The 22,316-nt window shown below is 35.4% G+C and overlaps 1 protein-coding gene across 10 annotated transcripts in view; it reads left to right on the plus strand.

Moving 5' to 3' along the window:
• GRIA4 (glutamate ionotropic receptor AMPA type subunit 4) overlaps positions 1–22,316 on the plus strand; it is a 342,414-nt gene that overhangs the window by 253,637 nt on the left and 66,461 nt on the right. For all 10 annotated transcript variants that reach the window (XM_079101590.1, XM_079101591.1, XM_079101592.1 and 7 more), the window contains exons 6-9: positions 1,107–1,160; positions 12,656–12,814; positions 17,246–17,413; positions 18,637–18,741. In XM_079101590.1, coding sequence (XP_078957716.1) covers positions 1,107–1,160; positions 12,656–12,814; positions 17,246–17,413; positions 18,637–18,741 — 486 coding nt within the window. The remainder of the gene's footprint in view (positions 1–1,106; positions 1,161–12,655; positions 12,815–17,245; positions 17,414–18,636; positions 18,742–22,316) is intronic.

The following is a 22,316-nucleotide window of genomic DNA, read 5'->3' on the forward strand; positions in this document are numbered from 1 at the left end:
ATAAACACCACCTGTACAGGAAGTCAACTATGTCTTTCCTATGGAGTGGGCTGAGTAAAGTGAGGGAAATATTTTCCCTAAGAATTATCAGTGCCTTTTTCTTCAGTCAGATTGTATTTTGAACACACACACACACACACACACACACACACACACACACACCAATCTAAAATCTGAAAAATTATCACAAAAGTAGCCCAGGTTCGTAATTCTAATACTGTAGTATTTGTTAGAACCAAATTCAGATCACTTTGTGGTGATATTTTAAGGGATTTTGACAGAATTTTCCGGAATTGAAGGGCAATTCTCATAGCAAGTAGAACAAACCCTAAACAGTGTAGAGATAAAAATTCAAACTAGTCATAGTAAAAATGTAAAAATTTAAAGTCAACGAGTATTTATGATGCAATTGAAATGAAAAGATAAGCAGAAGTTTCATTTCACCAATGTTCATGTAGAAAAACTTTTTCCAACATAATTGATGTGTTCTGGTGTTGTAGGGGTTTTCCTTTATTTCCTACAAAAGTCATTCAAATACAAAAAAAAAAAAATCTCTGAGGATTTCAAAATGCTAAAATATTTTGAATTTTTTTCCTTAAAAAATGAAAGTGAATGAAAATCTTGCGTTATTTTTGAGGCCATCAAAGGTTGCAAAGCTACTCATTAGCAACTACATTAGATTTTCTCTTATTGAAGGAAGTTTCAGTTTTATAGACAATGAGTTTTTTAATCTCCAAAGGAAAAACAATATATAAAGTAAATCTAAATTTTTTGGCTCAAACTTATTTTTAAGTTTCTGTGTTAGTGTATTCTCTTTAGAAATAAATGCAAATTGTTGGTTCTTAGCTTTGTCATTCTCTTTAAGGAAATTAAACTACTTTTTGAAACAAAGTATAAAAAATAATTGGTTAGTTACAAATGAAACAAAAATGAATAAATGAAAGTGATGTTTGTTTTTACTTTAACCACTTACAATTAGCGTGGCTTATAAAATCTTCTAATTAAAATATATAACTTTTATAAGGAAAACTACATTATTTTCCCCATCTTAATTCCACATGAAATTATGCTACAATAGTTTATTTTATTTCCTTATATCTCCACAGATTGTGAGTGTTGGAAAGCATGTTAAAGGCTACCATTATATCATTGCAAATTTGGTAAGAACTCTTTTTTTCTACTTTTCATATGAATCACTCAAGCATTCAAAACTATCTTAACCATGCTTCAAAATAATGCTACAATAAATGGTCAAACAACATGGTATGCTAAGTTTTTCTAACTCAGACTATTTTATTACAATCATCACTTTTCTAATGTAGATTTCAATATATCTTTATGCAGATGAACTTGGTATCTTGCCAAAGAGACCTTTAAAATTAACTGTAGTGTTTATCACTTGTCAAGTTAAATACTGGTTTGTCTAATGATAAATGCTACTCTGTGGATAAAGATTGCCAATACTTGGGTATTCATGAATCATCTAAACTAATAACTTATGTTCTCCAATTTAAGAAAAATACAATCATTGTGTAAGCAAATCTTTTGAATGGGAGTAATACATTTTTTAAAACTACATCAAATTTTCACATATTATGCAGAGATGGCTAATGAACAGGATACATGCACATTAGTGAAATCCTTAGAGGGCTAAGACAAGGACTTGTAGATCTGTTGACAAGGCCCACTACATACTTCTTTTTTTAAATTTTTTTTTAGTTGAAGATGGACATAATACCTTTATCTTATTTTTTCATTTTTATGTGATGCTGAGGATCGAACCCAGTGCCTCATTCATGCCTGGCAAGCGCTTCTACCACTGAGCCACAACCCCAGCCCCCACTACATACTTCTTGTTAGCCCTCCAGTGTGTAGGGGGGTTGGAGTGTGTGTGTGTGCAGAGTTTGGCTCTGGAGGTTTATTTTCTCTTCCTTTAATAAGGTACTACCTGCCCTAAGGGCTTGATCCTCCTTTCTCAATCTACCCCCAAGACACATTTCTTTGGTGAGTATCTTTTGAGTGAAGCAGGAAAGAAGCTAAAAGATGCAAAAGAGATTCAGCTGTGTCCCTTGTTTGATGTAGTGAGTGGAACAACACATGTTAAGATAGAAATTTTTAATCTTTAGTGAACAGAATTTCAGTGTGGAGCTGAGATAATGAAATGCAGCAATAGATTGTGAATCATTATTGTATTGCATTTCCTGAATAAACTATAATTTTGCAACCTAATGGATTATTCTATAAATACTGGGAAATTTTGACTTGTCTTTTCCTTTACTTTTAATAATCCAATAGACGTGTTTTGTTATTTTTATAAAGATACAAATCTTAAAGCAAATATATTCTGTCATTAATCACTATAAAAGATCCTATGATTATGGGATATCTGTATTCACAGTGACATTATATAATGAGATTCTAATTAATTACTTTACTGCAAATAGAGGGGTCTGACATTTATTCTTTCCAAACAACAGAATGCAGGGAGAAAAAAAATCAATGTTATAAAGTATCATTTCAGAAATGAGTTGCTGACATTGGCAACTAAAATAAATAAACCAGCACAAAATGGAAAGAATTAATATTTATAGCACTCTAATGGATAGCATAACCTGTCATAAACAGCCTTAGTAGATGGCAGCATATTTAAGCTATCTAAAATACCAAAATATGAAGCAGAAAAACACATTTGCTTGTGGTAGGAATAGAACCATCACTTTCACTAAAAATAATAAGTTTTTGTCATATACAGTTGATATCTTTGTATCATGTGATTAGGCCACTGACATAACATATCAGTATAATATAATGTACTAATACGGATTCTGTTGATATTCATCTATCCCCAGAGGACTATTACTTACAAGACCAGAGTGATTTTTATTTCATTGGGTCAATCATTAACTATTTCTTGAGAGTTATTTGGGTAATAGTTCAAATGTGAAGCCAATCAAGAATCAAAATGAAAAGCTACATTAACATTACACTTAATGTTGAACGATTAAATTATTTTCCTAGGATCAGAAAAGAAGATAAGGATATATTTTCTCACCACTTCTATTAAACATCATAACAAGAATCCTAACAAGGTCAATGAAATGAGAAAAATAAATAAAAGGCATCCAGATTAAAGAGGAACAAGATTTTGTTTTAAAAAATTTTAAGAAATCAAAACATTATTGTAAAACTAATAAGTTTAGCAAGGTTGCAGGATACAAGGTCAATAGTCAAAAATCTATTGTATGTCTACATAATAGCAGCATTCTGGAATAAATGAAGAAAATAATTTCTTTTATAATTTACAATTATAGTTTATAATTAATGGAATTCTGCTAGTTAATCAACTCTTCAAGACAGATATAATAGTGTAAGAACTGATTTTTGAAAGAGCAATTCTTACTGGTTGCCAATGGCAATAAATATTCCAGAAGATTTAAAATAGTCTTCTGAAATATTTTAATAAATATTTTAGATACAATGTTTCAAACCAAAGCAGAAAGTATAAATTTCAACCTATATTTACCAAGAAGGAAAGAATGAAACGAACATTCCTTATTCACACAAGTTAAGTTAAACCCCCTGGAGAAACTGGGTTTAAATCTGAGTACTCTTTAGAATCTTTGAAAGTGACAATTCTCAAAGCCAAGAAACAAAGTAAGAAAGGTCACAGGAATAATGACTTCCTGATGGTTGTTAAATTCTTTGGCTGAAATAAAGAAGGCAGGTTTCAAGTATTTTTCAGTTTCCTTATAAGTAAGGATGCAAATAGATTGGGAATGCTATTTAGCATCATCTTAGTCTGCCTTGTGAGTTGAACTTATCTTCTTCAATTAACTATCATCCAGCTCAGGCATCATTCTATCCTGACAAAAAAGGAAATCGGTTTTGGTGCACAATAATCTCCCTAGCCTTTGCAACTCTCAGCAGTGTGCTGGCTTCTCTTTTCTAGCCAGATTAAAAGAAGTGATAATCCCTTCTCATATTACTCAGGCCCTAACCTGTGGGTCCAAGAAGCTCCACTGGAGTTGACATCTTTCTGACTGACTTGAGCTACACTGACAGTCAAAGGAAGGAGCACAACCCTCCCTGATTCTTGAAATTTCTCTATCATGATCACTACCACTGTCATTAACAGTTGCACATTAAGAATAAGTAAAACAAGGAATGGGAAACTGCTAGAATCTCTTTTTTCTGTGTCCTGTGTATGATTTGTATGTGGGCACATTTTTTTTATTTCAACACACCAACCATCTAGAGGCACTAGAAAAGAACATTATTTCTCAATAGACTGTGTTCTCTTCTAGACATTTCCAGGAGATTTAGAAGTAGGAGTGTGTTATCTGTCAGTTCATTATTCTGTTTTTTCAGAGGTTGAAGTAAGAAAATTGATTTCCTAGTTGGGCCCCAGAGTTTCTCTTTTCCAGTTCTTCTTTCACTGTTCTGCCAGTTATTTTTTAAACACAGGCATGACTGTATCATTTCCTTGCTTAAATTTTTTCATTGACCCCAGGCTGCAAATATAGTAAATGACATCAGACCCTTTATGATATGCTGTCCTGTGGACTTTGAGCCCCACCTGCTAATACTTCTCTCACCTCTCCATGGGACTTGCATTTCTCTAAAATGACATACTGTATAACTCTGAGTCATTGCCCCAGTTTTTACTATCTTCTACCAGAGTAAGCATTCTAAAGTGAAGCATTGCTCTACTTACATTCTTTCAGATCAACTCTTTGTATGACTTAATGCAAATAGCCCTTTAAGATTTTTATCCCCCTTACCAGGTGTGGTGGTACATGCCTATAATCACAGTGACTGGAGAGGCTGAGGCAAGAGGAACACAAGTTTGAAGTCAACCTCGGCAATTTTTCAAAATCCCATCTCAAAATAAAAAAGGGCTGGGGGAGTATCTCAGCGTTAAAGCATCTATATTAGTCAGGATTCTCTAGAAGAACAGAATCAACAGGAAATATGATTATAAAAAGGGAATTTATTAGATTGGTTTACACGACCAGAAACTGGGTAGTCCACAGTGGCCATCTGCAGGCTGGAGAACTGGAGGAACCAGTAGCTGCATAGTCCAAAAGGTGGAAGCCACAGAACAAGAGGGATCAACAGTGCCACCCTAGTCCAAGACCAAAGGCTTCTGGAGACTTACTGGCAGAGTCCGCTTTGGAAGAGTGAAGAATCAAGAGTTCTGTATCTTCAGACAAAGCAGCAATCAACAACCCATTCTGGACAGTCGAGCTTGCATCTGCTGTTTCCTTGTTCTTCCACCTTTTATTCCATCATAGCTACCATCCTATTGGGTGGTGCTGCCCACGAATAGGGAGGGTCTCCACTTCAGTTCACTATCCCACATTCTAGTCACTCCTAGACACACCCTCATCGACACACGCAGAAACCTCTTAATCATTGGCATCTCTTCATACAATCAAGTTGACAATTCAAATTAACCATTACAACACCCCTAGGTTTAATCCCCAGTACCACAAAAAAATAAAATAAATTTATCCCTACTCAACTCAGAACCCACCCCATGTGTCTGTTCTCTGAATCAAACTAACTCCCAGACATCTAAGCCTGTTTTTATTTTAGAAACTTTAGCTTGGCCACTGTCTCCACCTCAAAGCATTTGTCCCACCCAATCTTAATTAATGGTCACAGCCACTTCTTTCAGAAAGTCCTTACGTACCCACTCCAATAACCCCTTTTCTGGGTTCAGTATCACCCTGTGCATTAATAGTATGTCATCAATTTGGTGAAGGCCTCTTTCTTGTTCATTGAAACCTCCTTTGAAGCAAATACTGTCCAACAGCCTGTAGCACAGGTGCAAATAAGGCATTAGCACCCTACAGACCCATTAAGGGCAGGAACAATGTCTATGAAACGGGTCTTTTTCCTCCCTCTTTATCTGTTCAACTTCTGCTTTTCCTCTAGTACCCAGCTATGGTCATTGTGTTTGTTTTGTTACTATAATTGTTTTAATTAGTCCTTAAAAATAGATGTGTTTATTTTATAGACTGGAAAATGAGGGTCAGTATAATTTACCCAATATCACACAGACCATTAAATCTCAAAGACAAATTTGAAGCTCTGGACTGTCTGTTTGCAATGAGTAAATAAATTCACTAATGAATAAATAATATATGAGTTATTTAAACTCCTGGGGAAATGCCACAAAGTGACGATTCATTTAAGCATCTCCCACATCACCCTGGGGGGGATCTAGCCTTGAACATTGCTCTGTATTGATATTCACTCCTCCTTCACAGTTCAAAAATTTCAGTGTGGCCATCAACAGCAATAAGGAGATCTTGACATTTGTTCCGCCTGCAAGGCAAAGTCAGAATTTTGGTATCACTCGAATTTTTATTTTATTTTATTTATTTATTTATTTTTTAGTTTAAAAGATACACACTTTATTTTTTTATTTTTTTAAATTTATTTTTATTGTAAACAAATGGGATACATGTTGTTTCTGTTTGTACATGGAGTAACAGCATACCATTTGCATATTCATACATTTACATAATGATGTGATTCATTCCGTTATTTTTTTCCTTCCCCCCCACCCCTCCCACCTCTCTTTTCCCTCTATACAGTCCCTCCTTCCTCCATTCTTGTCCCCCTCCCACCCCCCATTATGTGTCATCATCTGCTTATCAGTGAGATCATTTGCCTTTTGGATTTTTGAGATTGGCTTATCTCACTTAACATGATATTCTCCAATTTCATCCATTTGCCTGCAAATGCCATAATTTTATTATTCTTTATAGCTGAGTAATATTCCATTGTATATATATACCACAGTTTCTTTATCCATTCATCAATTGTAGGGCATCTAGGTTGGTTCCACAGTCTGGCTATTGTGAATTGAGCAGCTATGAACATTGATGTGGCTGTATCTCTGTAGTATGCTGATTTTAAGTCCTTTGGGTATAGGCCAAGGAGTGGGATAGCTGGGTCAAATGGTAGGTCCATTCCAAGTTTTCTAAGGAATCTCCACACTGCTTTCCAGAGTGGCTGCACTAATTTGCAGCCCCACCAGCAATGTATGAGTGTACCTTTTTCCCCACATCCTCGCCAACACCTATTGTTGCTTGTATTCTTGATAATTGCCATTCTCATTGGGATCAGATGGAATCTTAGTGTAGTTTTGATTTACATTTCTCTTATTACTAAAGATGTTGAACATTTTTTCATATGTTTGTTGATTGCTTGTAGATCTTCTTCTGTGAAGTGTCTGTTCATATCCTTAGCCCATTTGTTGATTGGGTTATTTGTATTCTTCGTGTAGAGTTTTTTGAATTCTTTATATATTCTGGAAATTAGTGCTCTATCTGAAGTATGAGTGGCAAAGATATTCTCCCACTCTGTAGGCTCTCTCTTCACATTACTGATAGTTTCCTTTGCTGAGAGAAAGCTTTTTAGTTTGAATCTATCCCAGTTATTGATTCTTGCTTTTATTTCTTGTGCTATGGGAGTCCTGTTAAGGAAGTCTGATCCTAAGCCAACAAGGTGAAGATTTGGACCTACTTTTTCTTCTATAAGATGCAGGGTCTCTGGTCTTATTTCAAGTTCCTTGATCCATTGTGAGTTGATTTTTGTGCAGGGTGAAAGATAGGGGTTTAGTTTCATTCTGTTGCATATGGATTTCCAGTTTTCCCAGCACCTTTTGTTAAAGAGGTTATCTTTTCTCCATTGCATATTTTTGGCACCTTTGTCTAGTATGAGAACATTGTATTTATTTGGGTTTATGTCCATGTCCTCTATTCTGTACCATTGATCTACCTGTCTATTTTGGTACCAATACCGTGCTGTTTTTGTTACTATTGCTTTGTAGTATAGTTGAAGTTCTGGTATTGTGATACCCCCTGTTTCATTCTTCCTGCTAAGGATTGCTTTAGCTATTCTGGGTTTCTTATTCTTCCAGATGAATTTCATAATTGCTTGCTCTATTTCTGTAAGGTACATCATTGGGATTTTAATTGGAATTGCATTGAATCTGTATAGCACTTTTGGTAGTATGGCCATTTTGACAATATTAATTCTGCCTATCCAAGAACATGGGAGATCTTTCCATCTTCTAAGATCTTCCTTAATTTCTTTCTTCAATGTTTTGTAGTTTTCATTGTAGAGATCTTTTACCTCTTTGGTTAGATTGATTCCCAAGTATTTTATTTTATTTTTTGAGACTATTGCAAATGGGGTTGTTTTCCTCATTTCCCTTTCAGCTGTTTCGTCGCTTGCGTATAAAAATGCTGTAGATTTATGTGAGTTGATTTTATAGCCTGCTATTTTGCTGAATTCATTGATGAGGTCTAGAAGTTTTCTGGAGGAGGTTTTTGGATCCTCTAAATATAGAATCATGTCATCCGCAAATAGTGACAGCTTAAGTTCCTCTTCTCCTATTCGTATCCCTTTAATTTCTTTAGTCTGCTTAATTGCTCTGGCTAGAGTTTCGAGGACAATGTTGAATAGAAGTGGTGAAAGAGGACATCTCTGTCTTGTTCCTGTTTTTAAAGGGAATGGTTTCAGTTTTTCTCCATTAAGAATGATGTTGGCCATGGGCTTAGCATAAATAGCCTTTACAATGTCCAGGTATATTCCTACTATCCCTATTTTTTCTAGTGTTTTCAGCATGAAGGGGTGTTGTATTTTGTCAAACGCTTTTTCTGCATCAATTGAAATAACCATATGATTCTTATCCTTAAGTCTATTGACATGATGGATTACGTTTATTGATTTACAAATGTTGAACCATCCTTGCATTCCAGGGATGAACCTCACTTGATCATGGTGCACAATTTTCTTAATATGTTTTTGGATATGGTTTGCCAATATTTTGTTAAGGATCTTTGCATCTATATTCATCAAGGATATTGGTCTAAAATTTTTTTTCCTTGATGTGTGTTTTCCTGATTTGGGTATGAGGGTGATATTAGCTTCATAAAATGAGTTCGGTAGGGTTCCCTTCTTTTCTATTTCCTGGAATACTTTGAGAAGTATTGGAATGAGTTCTTCTTTGAAGGTCTTGTAGAACTCGGCTGAGAATCCGTCTGGTCCTGGGCTTTTCTTGGATGGTAGATTTTTAATGGCTTCTTCTATTTCATTGAATTTTTAATTTTTTAAAAATATATTCAGTTCACATCTAGGAAAATGCCTGCTTGTCACAAAGAAATATAAAATCATAACATGTTTAGGGTATAAAATTAAAGACTAACTGAATCTATTCTTCACCTATCCCTTACCACATCACATATATGTGTACACACACACACACACACACACACACACACACCTGCCACATGTGTACAATGTATCATTCATGTCTCACTTAGAAAGCAAAAGGAGCAAAGTGACTTGTCTGCGTTTAGGTGCATGGTTAATTTTAGAATGAGGATTAGAAACGGTGTCCCAAATTCCCAGTCTACTGTATTCTAGTGCAGTGACTCCAGTTAAGATTTTACCAATTTGGCAATATTATTTGACATTTTTCTTTCTGTTTCCTATGTTTCAACTTTTCTGCCTGAGCAGGTCTCTCACCCCACCATTGATATGTACATCAAAAGCACACACTTTAAGCCCATTCCTTCAGACTAATTTTCAAAAGATAAAGAGAGGTAATTCTCCCCCTTCTGTTGGATGTTCCTTCTGCAAATTGCAGTAGAACTCTCTTGATACGATTTAGTCAACCTGTGAACCTGAAATGCAGAGAAGCAGAAAATCTGTATGAATTAGATAAAACTTAAAGAAAGAGCATTTAGTAAACATCCATGATGTGATTGGACCTACTTTTTTACATGGTCAGCGGGATAACTGATGCTTATAATTTTAAATATTTCCTGCCAGAGAATGTGTGAACTGCAAATGGAAATTAAAAGAAAACCCAAGATGGGAATTAATCTGTAAAGGTCATTAACCATTGTGAAATATAAGTAACATAGTAGCCAGTTTCAACAAGTAGAAGGCCTTTCTTCTGATCATCCTGCCCTAAGGGGCATTATTTGCTTGGACACTGATTTTTCCCTAACTGTAGAGTATACACACTGATTTCCCCCTAACAGCACAGTACACACACTGATTTCCCCCTAACTGCAGAGAGTATATGATTTTATTACATTGTTGCCATAGAATTTTTAGTTCTACAATAGTATATGGATAAAAACTGAAACTAAATGGCCTCTAAGTAACTGTTTCCAAGGAAACTGCTTTTCACTCTAGATCCTATCCATTTCCCATATAAAATTTTAAGAAAATATATGAAAGAGGAAATATCGCCTGTACTCAAACAGACATAACTAAAATTAACTAAGCCACCCACCATTCATTCAAAGCATAAGTAAAATGAGTTTATCATGATGTGGTAATTTCTTCCTTATCTTCAGTGTAGCAACAGGATGGAATCAGAGAAATGTATACTGTTGTTTATTACACAGACTTTACATCAGATGCTTTTTCTGAAGGCTGTAGCTTTGCCTGAGTATCTTGCAGCTGGGGATAATGCTATGAAAGGCTTGGCAGACCTTCCATTTCAGCCATGGCTGAAAGAAAAAAATAATGTCATCAATTAGCAACTAATGCAATGGTTGAATTACTGTGGCTTTTCGAAAATATTGAAATTATTTGCCTGCCTGTGGGTCTGCCCTATACTCTTGTAAAAGCAAATAAATGCTCGACTGACATTTTAGTAGCTAGAGATTGATGGGCAATGTTTTTCCCATTTCCAAAACATAGATTTGCTTTCTGATATCTACTTTATTTCTCAATGAAATGAGAATGTTACTGATTATCTGTCAAAGTAACTGTCACATAGAAGGCATGAAATAAATATTTGTTGAATGGGTGAATTAATAATTGTTACCAATTACTGAATTCAAATCAGATGTGCTAGATTCTTTCAAGTTATCATTCTCACTTTGCATGTAGGAAACCTAGGTTAGAAAGTAATAGATGTGGGATTCAAAGGCTGGGCTTTTTTTTTTTTTTTTATGATATCATCTTGCCTCTCCCAGGGCTTGGATAATTACTAAAATTAAAACACATCTTTGTGCACAGGAACATAAGAACGGGCACAACAGCACATGCCTATAATCCCAGCAACTTGGGAGTCTGATGCAGGAGAATCACAAGTTCAAAACCAGCCTGCCTCATCAACCTAGCAAGGCCCTAAGTAACTTAGCAATACTCTGTTTCAAAAAATTAAAAGGGTTGGGGATATAACTTAGTGGTTAAGTACTGGAAGGAAAGAAGGAAGGAAGGAAGAAAGGAAGGAACTCAAAAGTCAATGTTTTATTGGATTAGACAAAGGGGGATGAAGGGAAGGGAGGAGGATATGGGAACAGGAAAGACAGAATGAATCGGACGGACATAACTTTCCTATGTTCATGTATGAATACACGACCAGTGTAATTCCACATCATGTACAACCATAAGAATGGAAACATACACTCCATGTATGTATAATATGTCAAAATATAAGCTACTGTCATGCGTATCTAAAAAGAACAAATAAAAAAGGCAGCTGCACCATGATTTCAGTGGATCATTCTCCTAATGAGAACACACAGGTTGTTTCTAGGTCTTAGCCATTACAAATAATCCTGCAATAAATTTCCATATATATATATTTTTTTTTTAAATCATTTACAAAACACTAAAAGAAAGCAAAACAAAAAGCAATGACAGATGCTGCAAGCCAGTGTATGTGTATGCACATGTGCACATGTGTATGTGTGTGGTTCACTTTCCCTGAGCTAATAACGTCTTTGGCTTTATCAATTTACTTCCTTAATATGTATTTTTCCTCTGCTTGCTTTGAATGCATATTTTTGTAACACACTTTAAATTTTTAATGGAGAAAAGGGTCTAGGTGTGAAAGGAAGGAAGGAAGAGAGGGAGGGAAGATGGGAAGGAGAGAAAATAGATACACAGATAACAGAGAACAACTGATCAATCAATAGAAAATTAGTAACTTTCTAGAATTTTTGAAACCCAGGTTACTACTTCTATGCCAAAAAAGATGACACCCCTTTCCCTCCAAGCTTCTTCATTCCACCCAGTTGAAATTGTCTTTTTCCAACAACATGGAAATCCATGAATGGCCTTGCTTGCTCTCCTCTTTTGCAGTAATGTATTGCAGGACTCTGGGTACTGTAGTAATTAATGTAATCAAAGTCTTTATGGTCTCTGATTCAAATTACCAGCTCTCTCTGCTTTTAGACCAAACACCCTTAAAATGACCTCACCCATCAGCAACTCAGAATGTCATTGTACCTTGATACTGCCTTCATATGATTCACTTTTGCACATATTTGTATCAGAGAACTTTTATGTCCTCAACAGGAGACTTTAGGATGCTGTTATATTTGTCTCCTATATTCTCATGTATTCATAGAGGCATTCAGAGGCATTCAAGAAATACTTGTGTTGAAACTGAAAATGAAAATATTTATATCCTCTTTCCATGTATTGGATTTCAAGTGACAGATTTAATGGCTAAAGTGACATAATTTGATACCTGACATCTAGTCATTGCTCTATTGGAAATCTGTTAAAATATACATCAGTCATTAATTTGTGCTACTATTAATAAGTTGAAAATGTATCATAATGAAGTAAAATTAACAACTTTTCCTATTGAATTTTATAGGGATTCAAGGACATTTCACTTGAGAGGTTTATACATGGTGGAGCCAATGTGACAGGATTCCAGTTGGTAGATTTTAATACACCTATGGTAACCAAATTAATGGATCGCTGGAAGAAGCTAGATCAGAGAGAGTATCCAGGATCTGAGACTCCCCCAAAGGTACTTTTTTGTTTTTATTTCATGTACTATTAGAATTTTTTAATTTATGATAGAAAGTTCATTATGCAGTTCCTCCAACATTTTGTCAGACATGGCATGGCTCAGGAATTACACTCTAATGCCAAGCATAATTTCTAAATTTCTGTATTTAAGAGTAGAGTTGTTAGAATCAACTCAAGCAGTTTACTATTATTATAACGTTATATATGAACATCCAATTTGTTTATAAATTACTATTTAAATATTCCAAATGTGAATGGCCATTATTAACTTTTCTACCTTGATAAAAACTATATTTGCAAACTGATTTATAAAATGTAGATAAATTGGGAAACTGGAGGAAATGCAAAATGTAGAACTTTTGCAAAATTTTTCTTTAAAGTTAACGGTAAAAGTCATATTCTTCAATTTTTTTTCTGACGAACACTGCATGAATATGTTAATATTTTCAAAGAAAGCTGGTAAATGTCTGGTAATACATTTTTTCTCATCTAAAAAGACAAGTGACTTTCTAAGACATCATTAAATAATGGTATAATATTTCAACTCCAATTTTATGAGCTCCCCATAATAAGACATCATCACCATCAATATTTATTAATCTCTCAACAATAGTGTTTTCCAGTAGAGATTTAAAATATAATTTGGTAATTCAAGCACAGAAAGACTAAGATCTAAGGACAGAGAGTCATCACAGTTATTCCTTTCCTTAATTATAAAATTTTTCATACTGCTACTGTCAGCGTCCCCTCTGCCATTTTGGAATCTGGATGACTAAGCTATAAAATCATGGAATTTCAAAAAAATGCATTTGTTGGGTATTCATTCTGCCAAGCACTGCATTCCTACTTTCTGATCTTGCAGATTAATACATGCAAGAAGTTATATGGAAATCTTAACTTACTGTCCTCAGATTGAGGACCAAATTCATGAAATACCATCATAGAATCATTTTAACGTCTCCTGTTTGACAATCTCCAGCCACACTCATCTGGGCCACAGCTTTGTTCATGGTATTTGTTTTTGGTGATTCTACTTCATTGACATCTGTTTAGATTTAAGCCAATTTTGTAATGTTTTCATAAAGTTTTTATGATACAATATAATAGATATCATATATACATGTATATAAATATATATGTTTTCATCACTCTTGACATGATTCTACACATTCAGAAGTCATTTTATAAGTATATACAGTCAATTTTCAGTATTTATGATAGTTATATAAAGTCTCTAAAAATAATGAATCCACAAATATTAAGCCATTGAACTTAGAACAATATAGGGTTACCTTCTGTGAGCCTCTAGATACATCCTTTCATCAACCAGTCAATACATAACCTTCGTTTATGTGTTTCTATTTAAAGAAACATTTAATATGTTGTTGACTCATTAGCATTGCACTAAAAGCCAGCAGTTCTATAACTTCTACCTTAATGAACCTTGTTTAACATGCATATTTTCTCTATAAGCACTTCACAGCCCTCTTGCACTTAGAAACACTAGCAGCACTCAACACTATGCTTTGTGGCCATTTTAAACAGTAAAATTATCAGCAAAAAGCACAAAATTGGCAAAAACAGCACCAAATAGATCACAGAAAGGCTATTTGTTTCCAATATGTGAGCAGAAACAAAAAAAGAGAGTGTTTTCTTTTCATCCACAACTGAGAATTTGCAATGTTTGGTGACTTCAGTTTTTCACTGCTTTATACTTGGCCACAAATAACCACAAAGGTGTTACTAGTATTGATTTGGAAATCACAAATAAATATTAGCAAGTAGACAAGTTTAAAAACACTCAATATATATATGTATATATAAACATATATACATATATATACACACAGATATACATATACAAATATATGCGTGTATATATATGTGTGTACACATACATATACTTTAAAAAATCTTCTGGAATAAATATTTTCCATCAATGCAGGCTAAACAATTCCAATTTCATGTCCTTCTGGTCTTTTTCCAATGCTCCAAATACAACTGCCCCTAGACTTGTCTCATTCAGTACTGGGATTCCACTCCCACAGTCCTCCACTTTCATTTCCACCTGTCCACATCCAACCACCTTCCAAAGCTTTGTCTCAAATTCCACTTACTTTTCGAAATTTTTTCTTATTTCTCCAGTAAATATCCATTTCTTCCTTCTTTGTACCCTCCATAATATTTGAGTGTGTAATCCTCACCAAGGATTTAACATATTTCTTTGCATACTTATTGTTTTACGACTATTAACTTCTTTGAGGCAGTAACCATCTATCACTCTCCTTTGTAGTCCTTATGATTCCTAGCCAGTGTTTCAGTACATTTTTCTTATTTTTCTTAGAGTGCTCAGATATGATACAAAATTTCATCCTGAAAATAACCATGGCAGATAGTTGTCATTATCTTGTCTTATTTAACTCCTCTGATTTATATTCCATAACTGAAAAATGCGCTTCACATTTTCATCCATCTATAAGTAGCAGAATTAGAATTCATCTCAGTTCTTTCCTTTCAAAGCCCATATTCTTAAATATATGTTTAAGAAAGATTTTCTAGGTGCCATCTAGAAGTTGTGTGCCCATAATTATGATTTCCCGGGTTGTAACACAATAAGACACATGGAAAAGGACTACATCCCCTGGAAAGGAAAAACTAATTTAAACTACAGTTCCTGTCTGTCTACCAGTTCTGTGACCTGTCAAATCCCAGGCTTTTGCTGCAGTGTCCTTTGCTGTGCTCCACTCTGTGTGATGCCCATTCCTTTTTCTAGGGCACTTGTTTCACAAAAATGCATGAACTTTTAAAACCACAGCAAGTGCATTTGCTTTTTGATGTCCTCTCTTCTCAGTTTCTTCCTGCCTACTGAAAGAGCAACAATGTTTTTCTTTTTTTCTCTCTCTAGATCATAAAATACTGGTAATTCATTTTTCTCTTGACCTTCATGTCTTTAGCAAGTTTCACTTTCTTTCTTTTTTATTTTCTTGTCCTATATAAAGATGATTTGATGACTTTCTCTACTCAAAGATGCATTGGTTTGGAGAGAAGTGCCATATTTAGGTATAATGTATCACCTTGCTGAACACCTGAATGTCCTTCAGCTATCTTACCCCAGTTTGAGAGGGTGTACATATTCTTAAGTTTTTCTCTTTTTCTTTTTTATCACATCCTTGAGGAATATACAGCAAGTTTTTTAATTTACATGACTCTTATAAATCCTTCTAATACAAGCCTAATGTTAAGGTCTTTTACTATTGAAAGTTTCTTTGTTAGAACTTATACTGTGTTCCTTATTTTATCCATGAGATTTAGTTTTTCTCTTCTTTAGAATACTGACTGCTCTGTCCTATTGCCTATGTTTACTTTCTACAATTGGAATATCTTCATTTGCAAGCAAAAATCAAAATCAACCTCCACTTTCCACAGCACTGACCTACCCCTCGTACAGGTGTAGGTGGCATTAATCATATGGAAATGACTATATGGAATTTCTGAAAGAGATTACAATTTTTGTCATGATGGGTTGTTGATGCTCAGCCATGTGCTCCAAGAAAAATGTGTCTTGCTTCCCATGTGTTTGGTAATTCTCTACTAAAACTCTACCAAATGTAACCTCCTATTGTTTTCATTTTAAGCTTAAACAAATTACTCAGTCTTTTGTCATGTCTTCTCTTACCTTAATAATCATTTCCTAGGGAGATCACTCATTTTGCAGAGAAGCAGGAGTGGTCATTAGAAAGCAGATGATCTATGCTTTCTCTCTCCACTTCGATCCAAGATTATAATAGAAACTTTCAAGAAATGACTCAACCCTCCTGAAAGATGCTTGTTCATATGTAGTGTAGTGACTGATGAATACACATGTGTTGAACAAGGAGATGTAATTTCTGGCACCATATTTTTGAATAACAACAAAAAAAATCCCATTAATTCTTTTGGGAGAGTAAGCAAAGATACACCCTTCAAGTTAATAAAGATAAATTAAATCTCAGAGAATTCTGATAGGCATTTTGGGGAAGGGAAAGTATAAGATGGCCCAGCACTCCTGGGGCTTACCAACTACAACAGACAAGGAAGACTACCAGAAGGCTGCACCTAGCATTTTGTTATTCCGTAGCTGTTTATAGTTGGACACAACAGAAAGTCTTCATCTGAGGTCTTGCTTCTCCCATCTGATGAAATCTATTTATTAGAACCTCCATTTTTCAGAGTGTGTTTTTTGTATTTTTAATTAAGATGATAAGATTTGCATACAGTCTTTGTGTTTAAGTGACAGTAAAAATTTTTGAGGCCAGAGTCTGTTCGTCATCAATAATCTCCTCATCCTCCAGACACTGGGTTTTGTCATTGAGCCACAGAGCCTTCAGTTGATTCCTAGTGTTAGATAACCTTTTAACATTTACCATTTTAATCACTTCCATTTGGTTAGTACACTTCTGCCCTGACTTATGATGGAGTCCTGGTGATGGCTGAAACATTCCGGAGCCTCAGAAGGCAGAAAATTGATATCTCAAGGAGAGGAAATGCTGGAGATTGTCTTGCAAACCCTGCTGCTCCGTGGGGCCAGGGAATTGACATGGAGAGGACACTCAAACAGGTAACTCACACTTCAAGCTTTTGTCATGATCTTGTTTAAGTGAAATGTTTGAGTAAACTGACTAATTTTTCTCAGCATAAATACATATTTACAACTGCCATTTTAACAAATGAAGGCATCATCATCCTTCAGACATTTCTAAATGCAGAGTAGAATTTTGATGCTTTAATCTTAATGTGACTGCATAGTCAGAACAAGCAGGGTTATGATGTAGTAATCACACCCATCCCCGTGGCTCAGAACAACAAAGGAGCTTTGGTCCCTAGCCACACACTGTATTAGCAGGGGCCCTCTTCCTGCTGTAGTCACTCAGGAGCCCAGGCTGGCAGAGCAACTGCCATCTTGATTGCTGCAAAGGAAAGAAGATTCTTACAGGCAAGTTTTGAATTGGCAGTTAAATGCTACATGGCTCATCACATCTGTTTACAGGTTATTTATCAGAAACAATTACATGGTCCTAGCTAACCAGAAGGTGCTCAGGAAGTCCAAGCCTACCTTGGGCCCAGAATGTAGAAGAACAAAAATATTTGGCAAATGCAGCTAATGACTACTTTAGAAGATCTTTAAATTAAATTGTCACTTTGAATTAAGTAATCAATTCATTTTATTCTTTTATAGTTGCATGAATACCATTTTCAAGTAATGTTATATATGTATATTTATATACATATTATTATGTCAGATTTTATGATTTAAATGTTTTGAAATGCCATGGCAAAGCATAAAACTGAATGAAAAGGAAACTTGGAATCAAATGTACTTGCATTTTTTCAAAAATACATTCTTTTTTTGTTTCTTATATCTTAATATGACCAAGGAGAAAATATGATCTGGTATGGATGGGAATCAGAGCTATCTAATATATCACATAAATATATAGATAAAATTGAAAAGTAACTATAAACAAATGATATTTATATTCCTATAAAGAATACTTTGATATTGAGGAAGAATCTTGTTAGTTAAAAGGGAAACTTGACAATATAAAAAGAAGTGAAGTGTGTTCATCTTCCGGGTATAAAGCAGAATCACTTTTACCTCCCTGTGAAATCCCTCCTTCAGGTTCTGTATCCAAAACTCAAATACTCGATGGCATCCCAGTGAGTGGTTTTAGCTTATAGTTCCACATGTATGTGTGGTTATAAGCCCAGCAGATGAAGCTGAGATTTCTATTAGTGAAATGGCAAATGAATACATGCATAGGTTTCCTTTTTTCCTCATAGGTTCGAATTCAAGGGCTGACTGGGAATGTTCAGTTTGACCATTATGGACGGAGAGTCAATTACACAATGGATGTGTTTGAACTAAAGAGCACAGGACCTCGAAAGGTAAGCCACTATCAAACTGCAAAAAAAGGAAACCTTTTTCTTTTCAGTTTGCATTTGACAATTTTAAAGCTTAATTAGGAGAAAGATGGCTGAATATTCTACATTTCCTTTTGTTAAAATGTGAATACTTACAAATAGTTCTATCTTGATCATCTGTGCTCAGGTAGATTCTGTGTCATGTGTTCAGTGGTGTGTCAAAGCAAAAACTACTAATTTATTATGCACTATTTATGTCATTTATCCACAGTGGAAGCAATATGTGGGGGAAGGGCTTCAGAAAAAATTCCACAAAACATACCTTACTCTGCAGGAAAGAACACAATGCAATAAAGAGACATAGCACCTCTGTGTACCATGGATAAAGTCATTAGAGTACAAAGTCCTGAAAACTAGCTCTAATAGGTGGTTGTATTTAGAACAGGCTAGATGTTGAAATAAGCAAGTAGACAAATTCAAAAGAGTAAAAGGAAAAAGCAAGTGGAAGATAAGATTATGAGGATTATTATTATTAGACTGAGTAGAAGAGAAAACCCCCTAGTTGAGTTCAGAAAGGTGCTAGTTTCAGGGTCTTGAATTTCAGAAAATAACTGCAGCTCTTAATATATGACTAGAGATCTTAAGATACATCAGTAGCCTTCCCAATATCCAAAAAGTACTTTATACAAGGAATCATACAATCACACCAAAGTAATTAGTCATAAGCATTTCATAGCTAACACTTGTGATTTCTAATATTCCTTTTCTCTAGACTTGGCTAGGATTTCAAGGGAAGAGATATTCAGGTTACCTTACCTAAAAACCCTGTGTCAAAAAAAAAGTAAATAAACAAATGAATAAATATCTGTCAACACCTTGGTTGTTGAAAATTTTTCCAAAATATTACTTTCCTGCTTTAAAAAAATAATAATAAAACTTGTCATTCCTACCATGCCACAAGCCCTGGACCTGGTGCTTTCATAATTTAATCCCTACAACAACAAAAATTAAATATTATCTCCCTTTTTTAAAAAATGAGAAAATCGTGTCCAAAAACATTAGGATTGCTTGTCTAAAGCCTGTAAGAGAAAACACAGATATTAATCCTGATAAGTCTGGTTCCAGAACCTTCTCACACCTTGCCCTGCCTATATAGTCTCTTATTTCCAGGAGTTTATTTTCTACTGAGACAGGATATATAGTCCATGTGACAAAGAAAGAAGGCAAGTAGAATTTCTAAAAGGAAGAGCCACTTCCAGTTGGAGGAAAACAGATGAAGGAAGGCTGTGTGAAGGAGGAGATTTTGAAGTTAGCCATGAAACTAGAGTTCAAGTAGGCTGACATGGCAGAGGCAACCATCCGAGGAAAGGCTTGGAGGCAGGACAGTTGAGGTCATATGTGGAAACTGGCCAAGACTTTCCGAGTTGTGTTTTGCTCCAGTTCATGGTGTACATGTGCTTCTGTATCTGTGTGAGGAGACATCTGGCATGAAAACCCTCTTGTGGTATCTCCTTCTGTGCAGGCTGCCACTCACACAGTGGGCTGGAGCTGCAGGTTAGGTAGGGTAGGAGTTGAGTGACAACTGAGAATCCTAGCTGCACCACCTCTAAGGCTCCATAAGAGACTGCCCAAAGCAAAGGAAAGAGAAACTTGGGGGTCCCCTGTCAACACCCACTTTATCCACCCTGCCACCTCACCGTCAGCAACAGGAAAGGAAAAGGCCCATTTTCGGCAAAGTCCCTCTGCTAGCTGTGGAGCAGACAAAGCACCCCAGAGGCCCCTAAAACTTTTGACTAATGGATGGGAGAGGTAAGACAGGCCACCTTCCCATCATACACCAGATCTTGCAAAATTCACATAAAGCACAACCTTTTCAAAAGGCCACAGACAACACTATGCTTTTTGTAAAGTACAGAAATTCAAATCATTCTCCATAAGAGAAACAACGAGGGGAAAAGGAAGCAGAAAGTAGAGCAATAATATCAAGTGGTGTATATAGTACCACATCTTTTCATGGCTTATTGAACCACGATCTTAACAAGAATTAAGGTTTTTTGAGAAGAAAGTTAAAGAGTAAGTTAAGAGAGTAATGAACAGTACATCTTCACACCCAGCTGACATTCATCTAAGACTCTTAAAAGAAATATGAAGTGTAAAATGGTGCAGACTCATCTATCTTCCTTTTCCGGTGGCAATGATCAACTTGGGCATTCTGTCAAGAATATTAAACTTAAAAATGAGCCACAGTGAGAAACACTATGCTGCTGAGACCAGGCAATATGTCTGAGAAATGAGGGATCGTTCTTGTAAATTGAGTGCTTGCCAGCCAGGGAGCGATCTTTGAAAATAGATCAGAGAGTCAACCCATCAGTTTGTCTGACTTCAGTAAGAGAAAAACAGATTGAGAGTCTCATTAAACAGAGGCCACAAAGCTCTTTCTGAAGTCCAGGCCCCAGGTATGGTGGAATCTTCTTATCATTAGGATGACAGCCCAGGCTCCAGAGCCAGTGTTCCAAGATCAGACTTAATTGTGAAACTTTCAATTACTGAAAGCAGGTTATATACCTGGCACTGTCATGGGAAATTGATGTGCATTTTTACATTTAGTCCTCATGATGACATGAAAATAAGATATATTTTTCTCATTTTACTAAAACATAAGACTCAGAGAAACTAACCTACCCAGGGACAGTCAGTTAAAAGCAAGGAAGCCAGAATGAAATTAAAATTCCTGTAGCTCCTGCGATCACTCTCTTGACTGCTATGAAACATCAGTGCCAGTGCTAATAAGATTCCTTTTAGGGTTGGTGTGAGAATAAGCCATGTTTTTCAGGATGACAAAGTAGCTCTCAAAGTAACCACCTTTGCAAAGAATGGGGGCTCCTCACATGAGGAACAGGGGCTTCCTCACAGCTAACAGATCCCTGAACTTTGGATCAGCTCCCACAAATGCAGGGACTTCACCCACACTTTTTCATTCTCACTACACTTGTACACAACTCACCTTTCAGAGTCCAAAGAAGATATTTTTCTGGCATCCCTGTTTAGTGAATATTTAATCTGACACCAGTTTAGTGATTTAAATGTTTTCATATTTTTGCTCTAGCTTTACAAAACCCACTTTCAATCCATTTTCTTCCTCTAGCAAAAATAGCTATTTCCCTGTCTGATTAAGTGAGACCAGGGAAGGGAAAAGTTCTTAGTGAAATGTAAAATGCTGAGACTAACTAGAGAGAAACTCCACCTCCTATGAAGGTCTAAGTCCAAACTTCAAATTCCTTTCTTTAGGAAATAACCCCTGTATGATCTAACTTTCCAATAAATCCATGGTTCCCATGAAATCTACCATTAATTGGATGCATACCTCACAATGTGGCATTTTCACTAGAATTGCATGTAAATAAAAAGAAAGGTGACAAAGCTTTTATTTTTATTTTTATTTTCTAGCACTTTTGAATCATTTATCTTTGGGGGATCATTTTGTAAATCCACAGGTTAAGTAAAAAATATTAAGGTCTTGCCAATAATTGAGTACTCTCTAAAATGTGTGCCAGATTTCTGATATTTTTTCAGTGTTGGGACTCATTAATAAAGAAAAA

Source organism: Sciurus vulgaris, assembly GCF_902686455.1.
Source record: "Sciurus vulgaris genome assembly, chromosome: 11".
Lineage (NCBI taxonomy): Eukaryota > Metazoa > Chordata > Mammalia > Rodentia > Sciuridae > Sciurus > Sciurus vulgaris.